The sequence below is a fragment of the Penicillium concentricum genome (assembly GCF_028827145.1).
Source record: "Penicillium concentricum strain IBT 3081 chromosome Unknown utg000002l_segment0_segment0, whole genome shotgun sequence".
In the NCBI taxonomy this organism is placed as follows: Eukaryota; Fungi; Ascomycota; class Eurotiomycetes; order Eurotiales; family Aspergillaceae; genus Penicillium; species Penicillium concentricum.
In genome coordinates this window covers 522,962-540,720 of record NW_026622755.1, presented here as the reverse complement: position 1 = coordinate 540,720, position 17,759 = coordinate 522,962, and the positions used below count along the sequence as shown (strand labels likewise).

Below are 17,759 nucleotides of genomic sequence, written 5' to 3'. Positions count from 1 at the left end.
TTTCCTTCCGTGGTGAAGAGCTGCACTTGTAAGGTTCAAGTCATTGGAATCAGCTCCCCGACCCCGTTTAGGAATGTCCGCCCTGTCGCTCTGTCGCGCAGACACGAGTATAAAGGCAAACAATGCGCCATGATTCCCTCGCTATTAATTCGACGGCTCAAATTCAATTGAAGTATTCATCCCACTTATAATTTATCAAGTTAAATATTGCTTGCGTCTTTGACTATGTTCCGCGAACATATTACTAGGGCTGAGCTGAGGTACGATGATTCCTGTTAGCTTTTTCATAATAACCTAACGCATATTCCACTAGGCTTGATGAATCATGTATTTTTATTTCGGAAGAGCGACATCCAGTTTCTGTTACTGGAAGATTCAATCTCTCCCTTGCACAAGTCGTGTCGATTAAGAGTATCAAAGTGAGATTGAGGGGTATATTAGCAATGTGAGGACTCCCAGTACATAGTTCGTTATTGACTATAATCTTACCATGTTTATAGCCCTATGGAGGGAGTCTTTGGATCAGCAGAAAGCCGCGATCAGATCACATTCGAGCTCGAACAACCATTAGCTTCTTCGAAAACGCTCAACGCATTCCAAATGCCGGCAGGAGACCACTCATTTTTATTCAACTTTCCGCTTCCAAGTAAGATTCTCGACACAGTGACTGGGGCAAACAATCAATATCACACATATCGGGTAGAGGTCATTATCGAGCGACGCCTCAAAAGCGATTTCGTGGTCTTGCAGCCGGTTAGAATATACCAAGTTTCCGATTTGGAAACAAGCTATTTAAGGCCTCATTGCCCGCTGGTTAGTACATTTTTGCATTGGATATGGTTTGCGACACCCAAATAACTAAAAATATCTAGACCCTCGAGGGCCACTCCAACGACAATATCCAGTATTGCCTCTCCATCACTGACCGAAATGTTCCCTTTGGTTGCACATTTCCAGTAGAATGCTGGTTTGCACCGCTGTTAAAATACGCCACACTCAACACTGTCACAATCAAAGTGGTTGAGAAACAGACTGCGCGGTTGGAAGCTACTGCTGCAGAATCAGTGCGACACAACTTACGGTTTATCACTGCAGCACAAACCCAAACTGTTTTCTCAAAAACTATCAATTTCTCTCAAGCGGATGAGTCACCGGTAGACGGTCTTTCGGAAATTGAATGGCGCTTTACTACACCAGTCTCTCTGCCCGAGAGTCTCGACGCGTGCTCGCAGAGTATCTCGACCAGACATATCAAGATCAGCCATGAGCTCTCTATCGCTGCTGAGTTCCGCGATGAGGCGGGGGATACGACAGCTGTGGTATGCAAATAGCCTAGTCGAAGTCTCATGACATACAGCTAACGGGAAATTAGATCACGCAATTTGTTCCATTTAAGATATATATGACATCTAATGTGATCGGAGAAAATGCGTTCATTCGTGGGCAAGATATTCAACACATGCAGGGAAGCCGAAGTCCTCCTCCAGCTTACACTGAGCGTTTTTCGGATTTGATAGTCTCGGCAGCTGCTCAACTGGATCTATGTGGGCATCTGATGCTAGCGGAGATTAATTCTCCGCGTTCGTCAAGTGAACAAAGTGCGAGTATTCACACTGCTGAGCCTTCTCCCCGGTACGAAGAGGTCGTATAGTCACTTTGAATTTGGACTCCTTTTTTGTCTACTCTTTCTCTGCCCCGGTATTGATTTCTGGCCCACAGCCTGGAGGGTTTAATTTCACAAATTCTCTCTCGTTATATCTGTCAAATACTTCGTTCAAACTAATCCATGTCAAATTAAGCCTGAATCTTGTACACCAATCCCTCATCAGCTCCTACTTGTCCATCACATAGTCTATCCCACCCTCCCTCAACGCCATCAGCACCAGAGACACCCCGGCCAAACACAATCTGCTTTCCTGGCACGCTCAAGTGTCGCTCATCCAACCATCGTTCCCACTGTGCCCCTTTTGTTGCGAAATAGGCTTCCGGGTCGATAGATCCGAGTATCGTGTCTTGAACACCAGAAGTGTTGTATTGAACCTTTCCAAGCTTCTCCGTTGCTTCTCTTCCAGCAATAATTTCCTCCATTGAGTATACTTTCTGCTCATTTCCCACATTGACAATGACGACCTTGCAAGATTGCAACTCAGCATGATTCTTAATCAGGGAGAGTGTGTCTTCCAGAGCATTTGCACGACCACCGAAGTCAACAATAACAATCTTTTTAGCCTTGCGGCTAGCCAACCAATCCGCAGTCTCATCGGATGTAATATCCTGATACCTAACCGCCTTAGAAGGAACAGAAGCCAGATTCCGACCCGCTTCCGCGATGCGTGACACACCTGATGTAACCTGCAACAGGCCAAGGGGTGCCGAGGCATGCGGCTTTTGCGACAGGTAGTACGAGAAAACACGGGCCGTGTTAGTCGATGCGGCCAGGTTTACGACGACCGCGGATGACAAATCCCCGTCGGACAGGGTCCACTGCAACCCAGCTTGATTTCCCAGTGGATGGATGGGAGGTTGGCTTGGGTAGGGCGAGAAAACGTACTCGCTGAGAATGTACCCGGCCGATCCGCCAATAAACAGGGCGGTCCAGGCCATGCGGTCTAGCTCATCCTGTGCAGAATCTGAAAGGGGATTGGGTGCCGTGGTCAGGGCGGAGATTGGAGTCGATGTAGGAGTTACCGTGTATCGGTTGTACAGCGGCATCAGTTGCTGGCGATGATCGCTGGCCTCAATCCAGTGGCCTTCTGGTGAGCCGCGCTTGAGTTTGAGATCGGTTGGTGTGCTGGTTGTAGGCCAGAATCCGTAAAGAAGTGTCCCTTTGGGTAATTCTGGAATGGTCGTCTCTTCCACTGTGGCATAGCCCCAGGCTGGAACGATTCCCCATGCTGATGGGTCGTTGTATGGTGCGGGATAGTCTTCAGATACGGGGTACGCGTCCCACCTGCGAGTAATTGATAAGAATCCCATTTCAGGTCGTTTTCGGACAGTCTTATTTGGTTTGGGTAGATATTGAGAACATACCAACGCAGAAATCCACCCATTAAAGCATAGGTCAAATTATTCGAAGTGAGGCTGATCAGTTGCGTCCGAATTCTTACTGAGGACTCTGATAGTTCCCTCTGAGCATCCTTTTCGAGGTTGAAGCTCGCATGCTGGCGGTTATCCAGCTTTGAAACCACATGAACACCCATGGCTTGATGAATTTGGAAAGAAAATTGCTGACTTGAATGAGTTGATTCTTTTACGTTGATTGATTACTGATCAGAGGCATAGAGATCATCCGGCGGGGGAACCCCACCAACTGAGAGAGATGATCAGCACGATTAGGGAGACAACCGGATACCCGAGCCTGTTTGCTTTCCAGCTCACTAAAATGGGTCTGGCCGCGACAGTCCAGTGGTCATTAATTTGATCGGGTGGCAGTTGGCTGCATCACTACAGGGATGGTGTCGGGGCTGTGTATTCTCGGTAATATAATCTCCGGGGCCGTTAGTACACAAATCACGCAGTGTCTAGCTACCAAAGAGAAATATGTACCGCTAAACTCGTATTTAGTCTGGGCCCTCAGCAAAAATAGAAGGCTGCCGACCTCTGGAGGAGGGAACGATAGCAATGTTGGTGGTTGGTTCTGTCTTTCGCGGTAGAAGAAGTGTCAAACCGATTTGATCATCGCCCTATGTATTCCTTTGCGCCAGCCTGCCTTAATATCTCTGCAACTACAAAATAGCCCCCATCTTCGGCTTCTTCAAGGGGGCATTCGCTATTGGAATTTCTCGGCACCAGATTAACATCAGCATTTGCCTCTATCAGTATTCTCACAGCTTCAATATGTCCATTTACGGCTGCTTCTTGGAGGGCAGTTTGGCTAAAGCTTCGAGGGCAGTTTTACCATAGATGTTTCCTGGGGCTGCATTAACATCAGCGTTTTCCTGTATCAATGTGTTCACAGCCTGAAGATGACCTGCTTCAGCTGCTGGTTGGAGAGCTGTTCGGTCACCGTTTTCGGCTGGAGCAGCATTGATATCAGCATTGAGTTTTATCAGTGAGTTCACAACCTCAAGAGGGCCCTCTCCAGCTGCTGCTTGTAGGGCCGTTCGGCCAACGTCGTGAGTGAGAGGTGCATTGGTATCGACACCAGCTGCGGCTTCAAGGGCTGTTTGTCCACGATATCGGACTGGTGCCGCATTTATATCGGCTTTTGCTTGTATGAATGTTTTCACGCTCTGGAGCTGAGCTCTCATCGCTGCATTTCTGAGGACTTTTTCGACAATCAATTCAGTTCGTTGATTGGATGGCAATCCAGTTTTGTGGCGGCCACCCGCTTCGACCAGGCACTCGATGCAAACTCCACATCCTAAATTCACAGCAACGGCTAAGGCGTAGTCGCAAAACGTAGCTTGGTTGGCCCGGCGCGGAAATTCATACAAAAATGATGGGATAATCTCTCTCAAGCCACAGCCGTGTTTAAATATGTGGGCAAGTCCCTCAAGGATATAGGAGTTCAAACGAGTCTGCCTGATCGGTTCCTGGAAATAGTAGTCAGATTATTGAACGCAGTAATCATTACAAAATTAGGGTCGCGGGGGGATGTTTGTATCAATTCACAATTAATATCTAGTTCTAACGTCAACTAAACGAACAAAACAAGGAAAATACCACCAATCACCTTCAACCACTCGGAGCGAAGAGGTGACGCTGAACCAGTGTATGCGACACTAGGTGCCGCAGTGATACCGCTGTAGCTCTGAGTGGATGTCGATGAGCTGGTAGCAGAGCTCTTCTGGGAGGTCAGAGTACTACTGCTTGCAGCTGTTGAGATAAGGGCGGAGAATGAATGTGTAGGGTTGCTGGCGCTAGCATGAATAACCGTGCTTGTAGTCGGTAGAGCAGAAGCGTAAATACCGGCTTCGGAGGACTCGGACTCTATAGCCTGGGCTGAAACATCAATAGCGACAGACGATACTGATGTTGAACTTGTCGAAGCTGTGGGAGTGGAGGCTGAAATTTCGAATGATGTGGGTTCAGCATTGACAAATGTCAACTCTGAGGAATACGGTGTCGGTGCAACCATAGGAGTGGTTCCGGTCTCTGTGGGTTTGCTGTTTCCATTTCCAACTGGGACAAGTGAGAGAGTCGTGGTCAAAACATCTGAGTTGCCCGCGACCGAAATCTGCTTAGCAGAGGCTACTGGGTATGCAGTGGTCCCTGCAACGAGAATCTCGGTAGTGGTGTATGTCTGTTTCTGAGAAGCAGGGCAGTCCGTCACTGTGGAGGGGCAAGCGGTGATAGTCTTAGTCACGGTAGTCAAAAGAGTTTCCGTTGTCACATCTCCCTCAACAACGTTATTTCCTGGTCCTACAGAAAGAGCGGCAGTGGCGGTAGGAGTGACAGGGCAGATAGTAATGGACACCAGGATAGTCTCTGTCATCACAGAAGTGGTCTTAGAAGAAGCAGGACATTCAAGCACACTAGAAGGGCAGGCTGTGATTGTGGCAGTCCGGGTACTGAACACAGTCGATGCCGTGTATGCGAGATCTTCGGCACCTGTGCTTTCTGTGATTTTGGGGGCAGCTGTGACGGTGGGTTCTGCAGCAGTGACTGGGCAGATGGTAGTTGACAGAATGATAGTTTCGGTTGTAACGTAGGTAGATTTAGCGGAGGCGGGACAGTCGAGGACACTGGAGGGGCAAGCTGTGATTGTTGCGGTCCGGGTGCTGAAGACAGTAGAGGTCGTAAACGCAGGGCTTGGAGCACTCCCTTCATTTCCAGGTAGTGGTCCTCCTGTCATAGTTTGTGGCAGGCTGCTTTGCGTCTCAATAATCGTCGTAGGACCGATTATCGAGGATGAGATATGATTCTCCGTGATCGAAACAGTGGTAGGTGTAGATCCGGAAGCATTAGTGGCACCAGAATCGATGGTTGCTGGTGCGGCGGGTACCGAGACAAGGCTTGAAGAACTATCAATCTCGGTTGCGCTTGCAATGCTGCTGGAGACGACGCTTGTGATTTGAGCCGATGGAGCGACGCCGATCGAAGAAGCGGCATTGCTTGAGCTTGACTGAGGCACGGGCAAGTTAACGAGTGGCGTTGATTGAGGGACTGCGGTAGCCGACGATGAAAGAACGAATGTTTGCGAGAGTTGTCCTGTGGAGGCCGGGTTTCTGCTTGACAGGCTGGAAACCGACAAAGGCAGAGCAGTCGATGATTGCTTCAATGGCGAAGCTGGGGGTGATGTACTCGAAATTGGAACCCTCGAACTAGAAGGCAATGGTCGTCCCGTGGGACCTGCTGGGGTTCTTGATGGGGTGCTGGAAGGAGTGTTGGAAGTGGGTACGGTGGATGCAACGAGAGAGGGAGTAGAACTAGAAGCAACGATTACAGACGACGACAGGCTCGCATCAGGTTTGCTGGAAGGCGTTTGAGAGACAACCACAGCCGACGAAAGAATGATGGAGCTGGTAGCCACAGCCGATGGTGTACTGACAGGAGTCAAAGTGGAGGCGATAGTGACAGTCGAGGTATAAGTGGACGTAGTGCAAGTCTCGATTTCGACATTATCATTGCTGAATTGAACATTGTCAAAGTAGACCTGAGGCATAGCCTGAGGGAGACGAGAATTTCCTGAACAAATCACGAAAAGCATCAAGTCAAGGTTTGTGCTGGTAGGTGCATATGTGGTCGACAGTGTCCTCCACGATGAAGCAGCTGGGGTTGTCGATGATCCTGAGTACGCAACATATCCCATTGGCGTTGTGGTAATACGATTCGTTCCGAAAACACCGTTCACCGCAAAGTAGAAATTGCAGGTTCCAGAGTTGACAGCAGAAGCAATTTTGTAGTCAAAGGAGAGTGTGTACGTCTGTCCTACGGTGAGGTCCGTCAAGCTCTGGTATAGCGAGCCCCATCCCGAAGTGGCCGGTGTCAACGCTCTATTTGTCCAATATTGAGTCAGTAAAGATATACAACAACCTCGGGCAGATTCAACATATATGCAAGAGATTCTTACGCAACATAGCCCCCGTCGTCAGAGGCGTCCGCCACAACACTTGAAGTACCCTGGGTTTGATAGACAGCCCAAGGAGAGAGGGACCCGAGCTCAAACGACGGATTTTGAGCAACATTATGACTCCAGGAACAAGTTACATCGGTTCCAGTGATCACCTCGGTCTCTGCAAATACGTTCAATGGTAGGAGAAGCAGCAGCAAGGAGATAGGGAGAGTAGACTGCATCATCCAAACACCAGACCCGAACAGGGTAGTTGAAACGAAATAAATGAGTGTGGTGAATTAACAACAGAAAGAGCAGCAGGCGTTCAATTGATATTAGAGCTAACTTTTTCCTAGCAGGTTATTGACGCGAGTCTTGTAGGCCAAAAATCAAGATATTATCCAACGTTCAGCAATAATTCGCGATGAATCCACTGAACGCCCCACCGAGGCTGAAAATAGACCGACGCCGATGCTCCTAGTTGCGGTCTTGATAAAGAAGTGGATTTATGTACATAGTTAGTTTAGCCGAGGGTGGAAGCTTAGCTACCTCGTATGTAGTGACTTAATTTCCTCTGCCCCTTTCCATTTCCGCTTAGACCCCACCGGCGCTGCCTAGGGTATCGACCAAGGCCTATGGGCGTTCTACACACACTCGCCATCTAACTTCTTCACCTAGGTCAAGCAGTATAACGTAGAGTCTTTCATTGACCAGATCAAGATGCCTATGTTTGTCGGTGACGCCAAGCTGCAGAGCAGTTACGTTGGACAACCGAAGCAGGTGGCGGATGCGCTGGGCCACTGGGCGACTCTACATACATTCAAGGGGCTTGCTGGCTTTCATTGCCAGACTGGTAGTGGGCAGGAGCTTTCGAGGACGATCCATGCGTGGTTGAACACGACTTTGGGCACGGGCCATGGGCACTGAGATTGCTGCTCAGTATGATGAAGGTGACTTCTGAGAGCCAGAGCTTCAAGATAATAGTGAAATTCTCGCTGTCCATGATCTGTTCATGATATATTTATTTGTCTTTGATTAGCAATAAGTGTTAGGTCTGATATATATTTCTCCCTCTTTTCCCTAGTATCCCTAGTATAACAACCTCCCACATCACTTATATATTCCCAACAGGCTCCTTTCAATATATTTAGACAGAGCTGTAATTATAGAATATATGAAACTGCAAGTTATTGGTTCAACCTGGGCAAGATATATAGCGAAAACGAGAGCCCTAACCACCCCCGTTCATTCCCCGCGTGCACTAACCATACCATTGGGTCGCAGGCAACATCGATGTGGTTTTGATGACTAACCCGTAACACCTGGACAGCCTCGCAGAACCTGAGCACATAGATATCATTAGTCGGGATGATTTTGTTGAGCAACGATGGCTGGATCTGTATATCTGCCGATATCGGAGAGAGGCGCAAGAAACCCTTGTACATCATCGAGCGAAGTACGAGCAATATAAAGCGACCCAGAAGATTAAAGTCATGTGCCCGCTTTGGCCGACATAAATCGACAAGCGTAGGAGATAAGTCACTAAATATATATAAGAAAAAAACGAGCAGCAAAACAAGTTAAGCTGAGCTCTAGGAATCCACAAGAGATCCCAGGAATACGGTAAAAATGCATACATATATCCCCAGTAGAATCATGTATTTTCGGAATAAAATTTTACAACGCCGATGAAACAAACAATCCAGGAAACCAGAGTAGATTCATACAAAGATGAATATGAGCGCAAAGGAATGAAAGCAGATGGAAACAACCACGCTGATAAATGAGAGATGAGATGGAAGATGTAGAATAGGTACGAAAAAGAGAGTGGTATAAACAGATTCGAAATATCAGCTCGATACTCGAGAAATGCACAAGATTTCAATAAGGGGCATGTGAATTGATTCATATTCCGATTCAGATCGCTTGTAAAATGGCAGTTTTCGTGCTCGCGCTTTGCTGCGCGGGGTTGTATGCAGAGGTTGTGAATGGGATTATGTATGTATTTTCGTTCGTAGACTGTTCTCGTGAGGGGCTTTCAGCTTGCATTTATATTTCAATGCTTGCTGAGAGTCGCAAGGTAACGGGCTTGGGGTGAAGGTGCTTGGACGTGTGCAATTTAGATCGTCTGAACAGATCAGGTCATAAATGTGTTTTGTATGGTGAGATTAGAAAATGACAAATCGTTTCTGTTTGGCAGGCTTTTCGTTTTCGGGTTCTGGTTAATTCATATGTAGTTAGCAAAATGTGTATGGATGCAAATCGAGTTCGGTTCACTCACCCTGTGCATGACTTGGGTCCTTGCGCTCGGCTTTCTTAAGCCGGCCTCCAGTACGAGTCGCTCCATTGCGACCAGCCGCAGTTGGATGTGTACCCTCTGCTGCAGCTCGGATTGTAGCGATTCGATGCTTGGCCCGTTCATCGCCCTGGTCCGCTGCCTTGACATACCACACATTCGACTCGAGAGGATCACGACGGCAGCCGATACCCATTTCAGTAAAGTAGCCAACAGCATACTGAGCCTTCGCGAGGCCGAGATGCGCAGCCCGGAAAGCCCACTCATAAGCCTCGTTCTCATCCTTCTCGAGCACAGGCTCCGCACCAACAAGATACCACGCACAAAGCGCCATCATCGCCACCGGATGCCCATTCTGCGCGGCACTGGTATAGAAATGGATACTGAGCGCCGGATCGCGCGGACAATTCAATTTCCCATGCTCATACGCATCTCCAAGACGATAACAAGCCTCGACGTGGCCCAATTCCGCGGATTTAGTGAACAGCTGCGCTGCATAAGTCTCATCGGGGAAGACATCGTCTCCGAAGCCTCTCTCATGCATCACACCGAGCTCGTACGGGCCGGCGTTATACTGCGTGTCTGCGGACTCGGTCGCGCGCTTCATCCACTTGACCCCCTCGCGGTACCGTTTGCCCAGCCCCATATCGCCAGCAATACAGGCGTTGGCCATACGCATCATGGCGCCCGGATGGTTCTTCGACGCTGCTTGGCGATAGAATTGCACTGCACGGGTGCCATCGGGACGGCATCCCCAGCCGAACTCGTAACACAGCGCTGTGCGGTAGCAGGCTTCGACGTGGCCGTGTTTGCTGGCTGCCACGAAGAGCGGGAAGGAGCGGTCGTGGTCCTCGACGCCTTTGTTGAACAGGCCCGACGCGTACCCGTCGCCGAGGTAGTACTGTGCGAAGGGGTAGCTGCGGTCTGCGAGGCGCTGCAGGATGGATTTTGATTCGCGGAGTAGACGGGCACGCGTTATTGGGCTGGAGTCTTCCAGGTCCACGGCTGGCATCTCGCGCATCGAGTTTATCATGAACACGGCGAATTCATACAGCACTGTTGGCTCGTCAGTTTTCTTTACGTTCGCTAGGTACATCTCAAATGTGTCTTTGTGGCTAAGAAGAGAGGCGTTGTTTCCGACTGAAGCTTGGAGACGCGAGTTGTCGAATCGCGCTGCTGTTGGGCCTGGCTGTGGGTATGATGTGTTGAGCAAATCGAGGAATGATGAAGACCTGTTTTCGGGGGTTCCAGATGAGGATCGCGGGTGTAGATACGGCGATGCGGAGAGGTTCCGTCGGTGACCACCCTCTGAGGTTGCGGAGTATGTCGAAAGAGGCCGCGAAAGCCTTGATCGCCTAGCGGCCAGTTTGTCCGTTGAGGCGGATGGATTATCTCTAGCATTGGGTGCGGGTTTCCTGTTAGGTACCCCAGCTGGCTCTTGCTGGTGGTGGTAGGTCAGAGGTTCGTAGTTGTCGGACGCCAGCGCCACGCTATCCAGGCTTCCCCGCGATGAGCCATTATAGCTCTGACCCTCGCGCTCTAATGAAGAGGCGCTCTTTTTCGGGGTTCCATGTCCTTCGTCTTTCGGCTCTACCACCGACCATGAGCCGCTGCTTGCTGGGGTGTGACCGTAGGGATGCGTGTGTGTGTAGTGCGGGGCCTGTATTGAGTCTCGCCGCGGGGGGTGGGCGGGATTCCAGCTCTGCTGAGGCGGCTGTACGGGGCCGTCGAGTGACATGTCTGCGAACTCGGGGAGCTCCAATTGCGGTGTGGTGGGCCCACTGTATGCGCCTTCGATGCGCACGCTGGAGGCATCTGGGATATCTGCAGTATGTGCGATTTTGACTGGTGAGCGCGGCGAATTTTGTAGGACGGGGGAGGTTTCGGATTGCGATGAAGGGACTGGTTTGCGGAGATTCAAACTCTGGGGTCTCGGGATGGTCCGTGGTGATTGCGATGGGGTGAATGGAGGCGATGATCGGAGGTAAGCTGGCGGGGGAGAAGGCAGCTGGCGGTGTCCCGCAGGACTAGCAGGACTGGCCATGGTGAAGAGAGATATTAAAGGTCAAAAGTGAGAGTTGGAAGATCCATGAAGAAAATGGGAGTTAGGAGTTTAAGGAATCCATGGGGGAGAGCTAGTTAAAAAGAGTGGACACGAGACTATTAGAGATATTTCGAAGCTGAAGCGAGGGGAAGAGTAAAAAGAAATAAACTAGTCTTCAAATTCTTTTATTGTTTTATTATATCTTTCATGCTATTATTATGCCTGGCACATTCTCGTATAACCCAAATCATCAAAGTTGATGCCTATCGGGTCGACTAACAGGGTCCTCCGAGACATGCCATCTAACGCATAAGACATGCTGACCTTTCATCCCCTCTTTTTTACTGTGCACAACTCTAAGCGGCTTTTCTATTCACTGTCTTTAGTGGTTAGTGTCTCTAGTGGGATTTATATCCGACTACTCCGGGGCTCTGTGCGTGGTGGATAAAGTTGGAAGTGGAAATATGAGCTCCTTATTTACACCCGATGCCGCAGAGAGGGTTCTTATTAACTCCTATTAATTTTAGCGTAACCGAAATGATATATTATTTCTATTTCTACTCCGTATTCCCAGTTCTATTAGCCCTATCTCATTAACGTGGAAAACAAAACTGAGTTTCAGATCCTCGCACGGATCATATTCATCTGTCAATGTATACTCCTTGCAGTCAACCCACACCGTCAATGCCAGACAAAAAGTAAAGTACTCTAATAATATCGTATAACGCCATAGCCTACGTGGTGAATTCATTAACCAGATATTGCCAGACATCCCTCGTAGCCTGGGTACTCGGAGTTGAAGCTGTACTACATCAGCTCATGCGGAGAGATACTGTCAGCATTCTAGTAAGAGCCGAAGAACGTGGCCCGACAAGGATACCGGACTCCACCGTAGACCAGCAAATCCGCAGCCAAGTTGGATTCTCAATTGGATTATTTTTTGAATGGAAAAGGGGAATTGTCCACAAGTGACACGTTCCTTTCGTGATTCAAGAACGTCTACGGGGTAGGGACTATAGAACACCATATGGTCTTCGAATGTGAAACGGAATGGTGCATATGCACTATGGGGCCCATGGGCTGTATGGATTCTGGGGATAGCCGTGATGATCGGCCGCCAGTTGTCGATCATATTGAATTGGCATTGACATTGGCATTGACCTTGGGGTACCTACATACAGGGGTATCCTAGATTTTATATCCAGACAATGCAGATTTTCGACTTCTTTCAAGTACTATTTCCATCACATAATGCGTTCTGTTCTGGCTAGACTTTAGACTGGTAGTACAGGTGTTTTAGTGTTTTGTCAAGGGCTTGTACATATATGGCGTGCATTACCTTTGACTATTATAACCTGTTTTCTTTGATCTAGAGCTACGCCATTCCTCCGCACGGAGTACGGAGTACACCGACTCGAAACATAATGTTCGTATATACCTTCGAGATATATCACATAGCTGTTTACGGGTTTTCACAGGGGTTAGGAGATGGATTATGGGGAAGCTTCCATCTTTTTCTCTCTTTTGCTTTTACCGTGAACTATTTACTATTTATGTTAAAGTGTAAGTGGCAATTGGCTATTTAGCGTGGCTATTATCCGGCTAAGATCACTAAAGCTAGAACTAAGCATAAACTGTCTTAGTTGGCCCAAAATAGAAATTGAACCCCGTGATCAGAGAAAAATGCCTCCTCGGCTGGTTTTTCCTTTTGTTACCGACAAAATCACTAAAAATCACTAAAATCTGGCCATTCTTGGTATTGTATTAACGAACCTTGGAAGACATTTGGTTAAACCGTGGGTGATCTAATTGGCCTGGATAGTGTGATATTTGTGATATTTGTGATATTATGATATTGCCCCTAGCGACAAAGAAAATAGATTATTTATTTTTAATATGTCTTAATATGGCCTTTACATGGTAAAACAGGCCTAACCTCTCCTAGAGCGCTAAAGTCCCGTGTACAGGGTCTTTGTCTCAGCACTTCCCTTTCCCTTTTACTACCTATCATCACATTCGCTTTTCTGTTTTCCATCTTTCGTTTTCTTGAGTGGGGACTTTGTTTACTCTCCACCTTGCACAGGCCGACCGTATCGCCTTCGAGAACTCCCAACCCACTCTATTTGCTGGTCAATAGATCAGACATTTGAGAATACAAATAGGTCGCATTATCGAGGACCGGGTCAACGCATTTGACATGTTTCAAGCGGCAACCGACAGATCCATATTTTGAATAATCGACCCAACCTGCTGTTGATGAGCAATAACTAAAGTGAGTGCGCCTGCAAATTGAAATCCAACCAAGCTCGGAGTGTGGACTGACATCAACCTTCGTAGAAACGAGATGTCTTTGCCGCAGAGGCCAGGCAAGCCCCCAGGTCGGCGCGAAGAAGCCCGCGCATTTCGCGAACCCTCTCGACGCCGTCGACGCGATATCGACTCGGGCACTTACAGCGACGACCCCACTTCCCCCTCCCACCGACACCGTCGTCGACACTCCAGTCACCGAAGAGGAGTGGAAACGGACGAAGAGCGCATGGACCGGAGCGATGTGAGACGCAAAAAGAGCATGGTCAAACCAGAGCGCAGGCGGGACGACCGTGAACAATCTGATCATCACTACCGGCCGCGATCAACCGCTTTTCCCTCGGCGACGGGAAACGATCCGTTATTGGACAACAGAGATGTCGAGGCGGAGACGAACAGCTCGCGCAGCATAGATATGAAAAACAAGGATGGGCTATACGGCGCGCAGGGTAATGTCAACAAACCAATGGAACGAGTTCCTAGCAGACATCGATCGAAGAAGAAGAAGAGAGGCTCGCGGAGGTCGTCGAAGGGAGCTGCGGATGAACAGAGACGTCAGAAAGCTATTATCGAGCAGAGTGGCCCGCCCGAGTTGTGGCCTACATATTGTGCAGTGCTCACATTCTTCATTCCGGACTTTGTGCTGAAATGCTTCGGCATGCCAGAGAAGGAGCAGCGCAGTGCTTGGCGAGAGAAGATAGGCCTTATCAGTATCATTCTGATGATCGGTGCCTTTGTCGGTTTCTTGACTTTCGGTTTCACGGCTACGGTTTGTGGCTCACCCCCGGTTCGGTTGAAGGCCAATAAAATCAGTCCCAACTTCATGATCTTCCACGGAAAGGCATATGACTTGAGTGGTTCCAAACATCCCGCTGTTGCTGGTATCCCCACTCGTTCAAATGTTATCTACGACTTGCCACACAGGTATGGTGGACAGGATGGCAGCTTCTTCTTCCAGCAGGTCAATGGTGCGTGCAAGGGACTGATTACGGCCAAGCCTGATGGGGATATTCCAACAAACTCCAAAGGAGATCTCGGATGGTACTTTCCCTGTGCGCCCTTCAACCAGGATGGTTCGTCCTCGCCCAATTTGACCACTCAGTACTACACGGGCTGGGCTTGCCATACAAGCAAGCAGGCTCGTGAGCCTTTCTACTCGCTGAACAGTGATGGGGATGTGTACTACACATGGGAGGACACGAAGAACAAGAGTCGCAATCTGGCGATATACTCCGGAACTGTGCTCGACCTCGACCTTCTCGCCTGGTTTGATCGCAGCCAGGTGTCCTATCCCAAACAATTCGACGAGCTTCGCAAGAATCCTGCTGTCCGTGGTGTTGATCTCACCTACTACCTACAATCCGGGGAGGAGAAGAAGATTGGCAAGTGCCTGGCGCAGATTATCAAAGTGGGCAGCATCGACACTGATACTGTTGGCTGTATTGCGTCGCAAGTCGTCCTCTACGTGTCCCTGATCTTCATTCTCGCCATCGTGGGCGTCAAGTTCGCTTTCGCTGTCTTCTTCCAGTGGTTTATGGCACCTAGGTTTGCCGCGCAGACCACGAGCATGTCCTCCAATGCCAAGACTCGCAATCAACAGATTGAAGACTGGTCCAACGATATCTATCGACCGGCTCCAAGAATTACCGAACCCATCGTTCCCGATCGCATGAACAAACGCGCTAGCTTCCTCCCGACCACTTCCCGTTTCTCGAGCCCATACAATGTGAGCAGCAGCACTGGTAGCAAGCAAAGGCCGATTTATGTCACCATGGCTAGTCAGAACTCGACGACTCATCTCATGCCCAGCTCTAATCCTGGCACTATGTACAAGTCAAGCCACAACGGCAGTGGTGGCACTCTGAGCGCCGACAACTCTCGGCAAAATCCTACTGCCAGTCGGACTAGCTTGGTTCCTCCCGGTCAGGGTCAGCAAGATCCGGGTTTCTCCACCCTATCGGCAGATCAGGATGCGGGTCCTGCTGGTTTCATTCACGAAGCTGTCGTTCCTCAGCCTCCTGCTGACTGGCAGCCATTCGGCTACCCTCTGGCTCACAGTCTCTGTCTGGTTACTTGCTACTCTGAAGGTGAAGAGGGTATTAGGTCGACTTTGGATTCCGTTGCCATGACCGACTACCCGAACAGCCACAAAACGATCCTGGTCATTTGTGATGGTATCATCAAGGGTAAGGGAGAGGAGTTCTCCACGCCAGATATTGTAGTGGGCATGCTTAGGGACCCTGTTGTTCCCAAAGACGAGGTCCAGCCGTACTCCTACGTGGCTGTGGCTACTGGCTCCAAGCGACACAACATGGCCAAGGTCTACACTGGATTCTACGACTACGGTACCACATCGGTCATCCCAATCGAAAAGCAGCAGCGTGTTCCCATGATGGTGATTGTCAAGTGCGGAACTGCCCAGGAGTCGACCCAGTCAAAGCCTGGTAACCGAGGCAAGCGAGACAGTCAGATCATTCTCATGTCTTTCCTCCAGAAGGTTATGTTTGACGAGCGTATGACGGAACTCGAGTTCGAAATGTTCAATGGCATGTGGAATGTCACAGGCATCCCGCCGGACTTTTACGAGATTGTTCTCATGGTTGATGCCGACACGAAGGTGTTCCCAGACAGCTTGACACATATGGTCTCGGCCATGGTGAAGGACCCAGAAATCATGGGTCTCTGTGGAGAAACCAAAATCGCAAACAAGACCGACAGCTGGGTAACAATGATCCAGGTCTTCGAGTAAGTTCCCCAGGGTTGATGGTGTAACCAGCACAGTAACTAACTCCAACAGGTACTTTGTCTCTCACCATCTAGCCAAATCATTTGAATCCGTCTTCGGTGGTGTAACCTGTCTCCCTGGATGTTTCACCATGTACCGAATTAAAGCTCCCAAGGGCGGCCAGAACTACTGGGTACCCATTCTCGCCAACCCAGATATCGTCGAACACTACTCGGAAAACGTCGTCGACACCCTCCACAAGAAGAACTTGCTCCTTCTCGGTGAAGATCGATACCTAACCACCCTGATGCTCAAGACCTTCCCGAAACGCAAGCAGATCTTCGTCCCCCAAGCCGTGTGCAAAACTGTCGTTCCAGACGCATTCCTAGTCCTGCTCTCCCAACGCCGTCGCTGGATCAACAGTACCGTCCACAATCTCTTCGAACTGGTCCTCGTTCGCGATCTGTGTGGAACCTTCTGTTTCAGCATGCAGTTCGTCATCTTCATCGAGCTTATCGGAACCCTCGTCCTCCCCGCCGCCATTGCATTCACCATCTACGTCGTCATTGTCTCAATCGTCAGGAAACCCGTCCAAGTCATTCCGCTGGTTCTGTTGGCCCTAGTCTTGGGTCTGCCTGGTGTTCTGATTGTCGTCACCGCACACAAACTCGTCTACGTGGCCTGGATGTTCATTTACCTCTGCTCGCTTCCCATTTGGAATTTCGTTCTGCCGATGTACGCATTCTGGAAGTTCGATGACTTCAGTTGGGGTGATACCCGTAAGACTGCTGGTGAGAAGGATAAGGGACACGGTGATGCCGAGGGCGAGTTTGATAGTACGAAGATCACGATGAAGAGGTGGCGTGATTTTGAAAAAGGTATGTCTTGCCCTTTTCCCTGTTGGGATGATTTGATATAGTCGATTCTAACATTCTCCTTAGAACGCCGTCTTCGCAGTGCCTGGGCACAGTCACAGTCACAACCTCATGCTTCGACGGATCCTTATCCGTCGCAGTATGACACATATTCCCATTATTAACGAAAGCGATTGCGCTTGTTCTTTTTTTAATTGTTCTGTTTCTTCCGGATGCATCTGGTTTCGACGTGATTTATTGTACCATTTACATACCGGCGTTCATTCTTATAATATAGTTCAAAGGCGTTGCACGACTGACGAGTTGATTATTTTTATGTTCATATTCTTTATTTTTTTTTATTTTTTTCTCGGTGATTTGGACCGGGTTGCCTTGTATAAATCGTCATATTAATCGACATATTAATCGACATATTAATCGACATATTAATCGACATAGCGTAATCGACATAGCGTAATCGAAATAGCGCTGTGAAGCAACATGAACTATCAGATTTCCGACTTTTCAGTTTATAT

General features: G+C 49.0%; 7 protein-coding genes across 7 annotated transcripts; 3 read left to right on the top strand and 4 right to left on the bottom strand.

Annotated features, from left to right (window-relative positions):
- Positions 1 to 225: 225 nt before the first annotated feature.
- N7517_003770 (uncharacterized protein) lies at positions 226 to 1,651 on the top strand (the record flags this gene model as incomplete). The annotated part of the gene is made up of 4 exons (XM_056721500.1): positions 226 to 260; positions 501 to 813; positions 873 to 1,319; positions 1,373 to 1,651. 4 exons carry the CDS (start codon positions 226 to 228, stop codon positions 1,649 to 1,651), a joined length of 1,074 nt encoding a protein of 357 aa, XP_056577750.1.
- A 143-nt stretch (positions 1,652 to 1,794) lies between these two features.
- N7517_003769 (DUF2855 family protein) lies at positions 1,795 to 3,200 on the bottom strand (the record flags this gene model as incomplete). The annotated part of the gene is made up of 2 exons (XM_056721499.1): positions 1,795 to 2,950; positions 3,031 to 3,200. The coding sequence occupies 2 exons, from the start codon at positions 3,198 to 3,200 to the stop codon at positions 1,795 to 1,797; spliced, it is 1,326 nt and encodes a 441-aa protein (XP_056577749.1).
- Positions 3,201 to 3,845: 645 nt separating this feature from the next.
- On the bottom strand, positions 3,846 to 4,250 carry N7517_003768 (uncharacterized protein; the record flags this gene model as incomplete). The annotated part of the gene is made up of 1 exon (XM_056721498.1): positions 3,846 to 4,250. The coding sequence occupies one exon, from the start codon at positions 4,248 to 4,250 to the stop codon at positions 3,846 to 3,848; it is 405 nt and encodes a 134-aa protein (XP_056577748.1).
- Positions 4,251 to 4,639: 389 nt separating this feature from the next.
- N7517_003767 (uncharacterized protein) lies at positions 4,640 to 7,239 on the bottom strand (the record flags this gene model as incomplete). Its single annotated transcript, XM_056721497.1, has 2 exons — positions 4,640 to 6,938; positions 7,016 to 7,239. The coding sequence occupies 2 exons, from the start codon at positions 7,237 to 7,239 to the stop codon at positions 4,640 to 4,642; spliced, it is 2,523 nt and encodes an 840-aa protein (XP_056577747.1).
- A 478-nt stretch (positions 7,240 to 7,717) lies between these two features.
- On the top strand, positions 7,718 to 7,924 carry N7517_003766 (Alpha/Beta hydrolase protein; the record flags this gene model as incomplete). Its single annotated transcript, XM_056721496.1, has 1 exon — positions 7,718 to 7,924. The coding sequence occupies one exon, from the start codon at positions 7,718 to 7,720 to the stop codon at positions 7,922 to 7,924; it is 207 nt and encodes a 68-aa protein (XP_056577746.1).
- A 1,346-nt stretch (positions 7,925 to 9,270) lies between these two features.
- Positions 9,271 to 11,337, bottom strand: chs3 (putative chitin synthase activator (Chs3); the record flags this gene model as incomplete). Its single annotated transcript, XM_056721495.1, has 1 exon — positions 9,271 to 11,337. One exon carries the CDS (start codon positions 11,335 to 11,337, stop codon positions 9,271 to 9,273), a length of 2,067 nt encoding a protein of 688 aa, XP_056577745.1.
- A 2,344-nt stretch (positions 11,338 to 13,681) lies between these two features.
- On the top strand, positions 13,682 to 17,408 carry chsF (chitin synthase CHS3; the record flags this gene model as incomplete). The annotated part of the gene is made up of 3 exons (XM_056721494.1): positions 13,682 to 16,389; positions 16,442 to 17,247; positions 17,311 to 17,408. The coding sequence occupies 3 exons, from the start codon at positions 13,682 to 13,684 to the stop codon at positions 17,406 to 17,408; spliced, it is 3,612 nt and encodes a 1,203-aa protein (XP_056577744.1).
- Between the last annotated feature and the right edge of the window lie 351 nt (positions 17,409 to 17,759).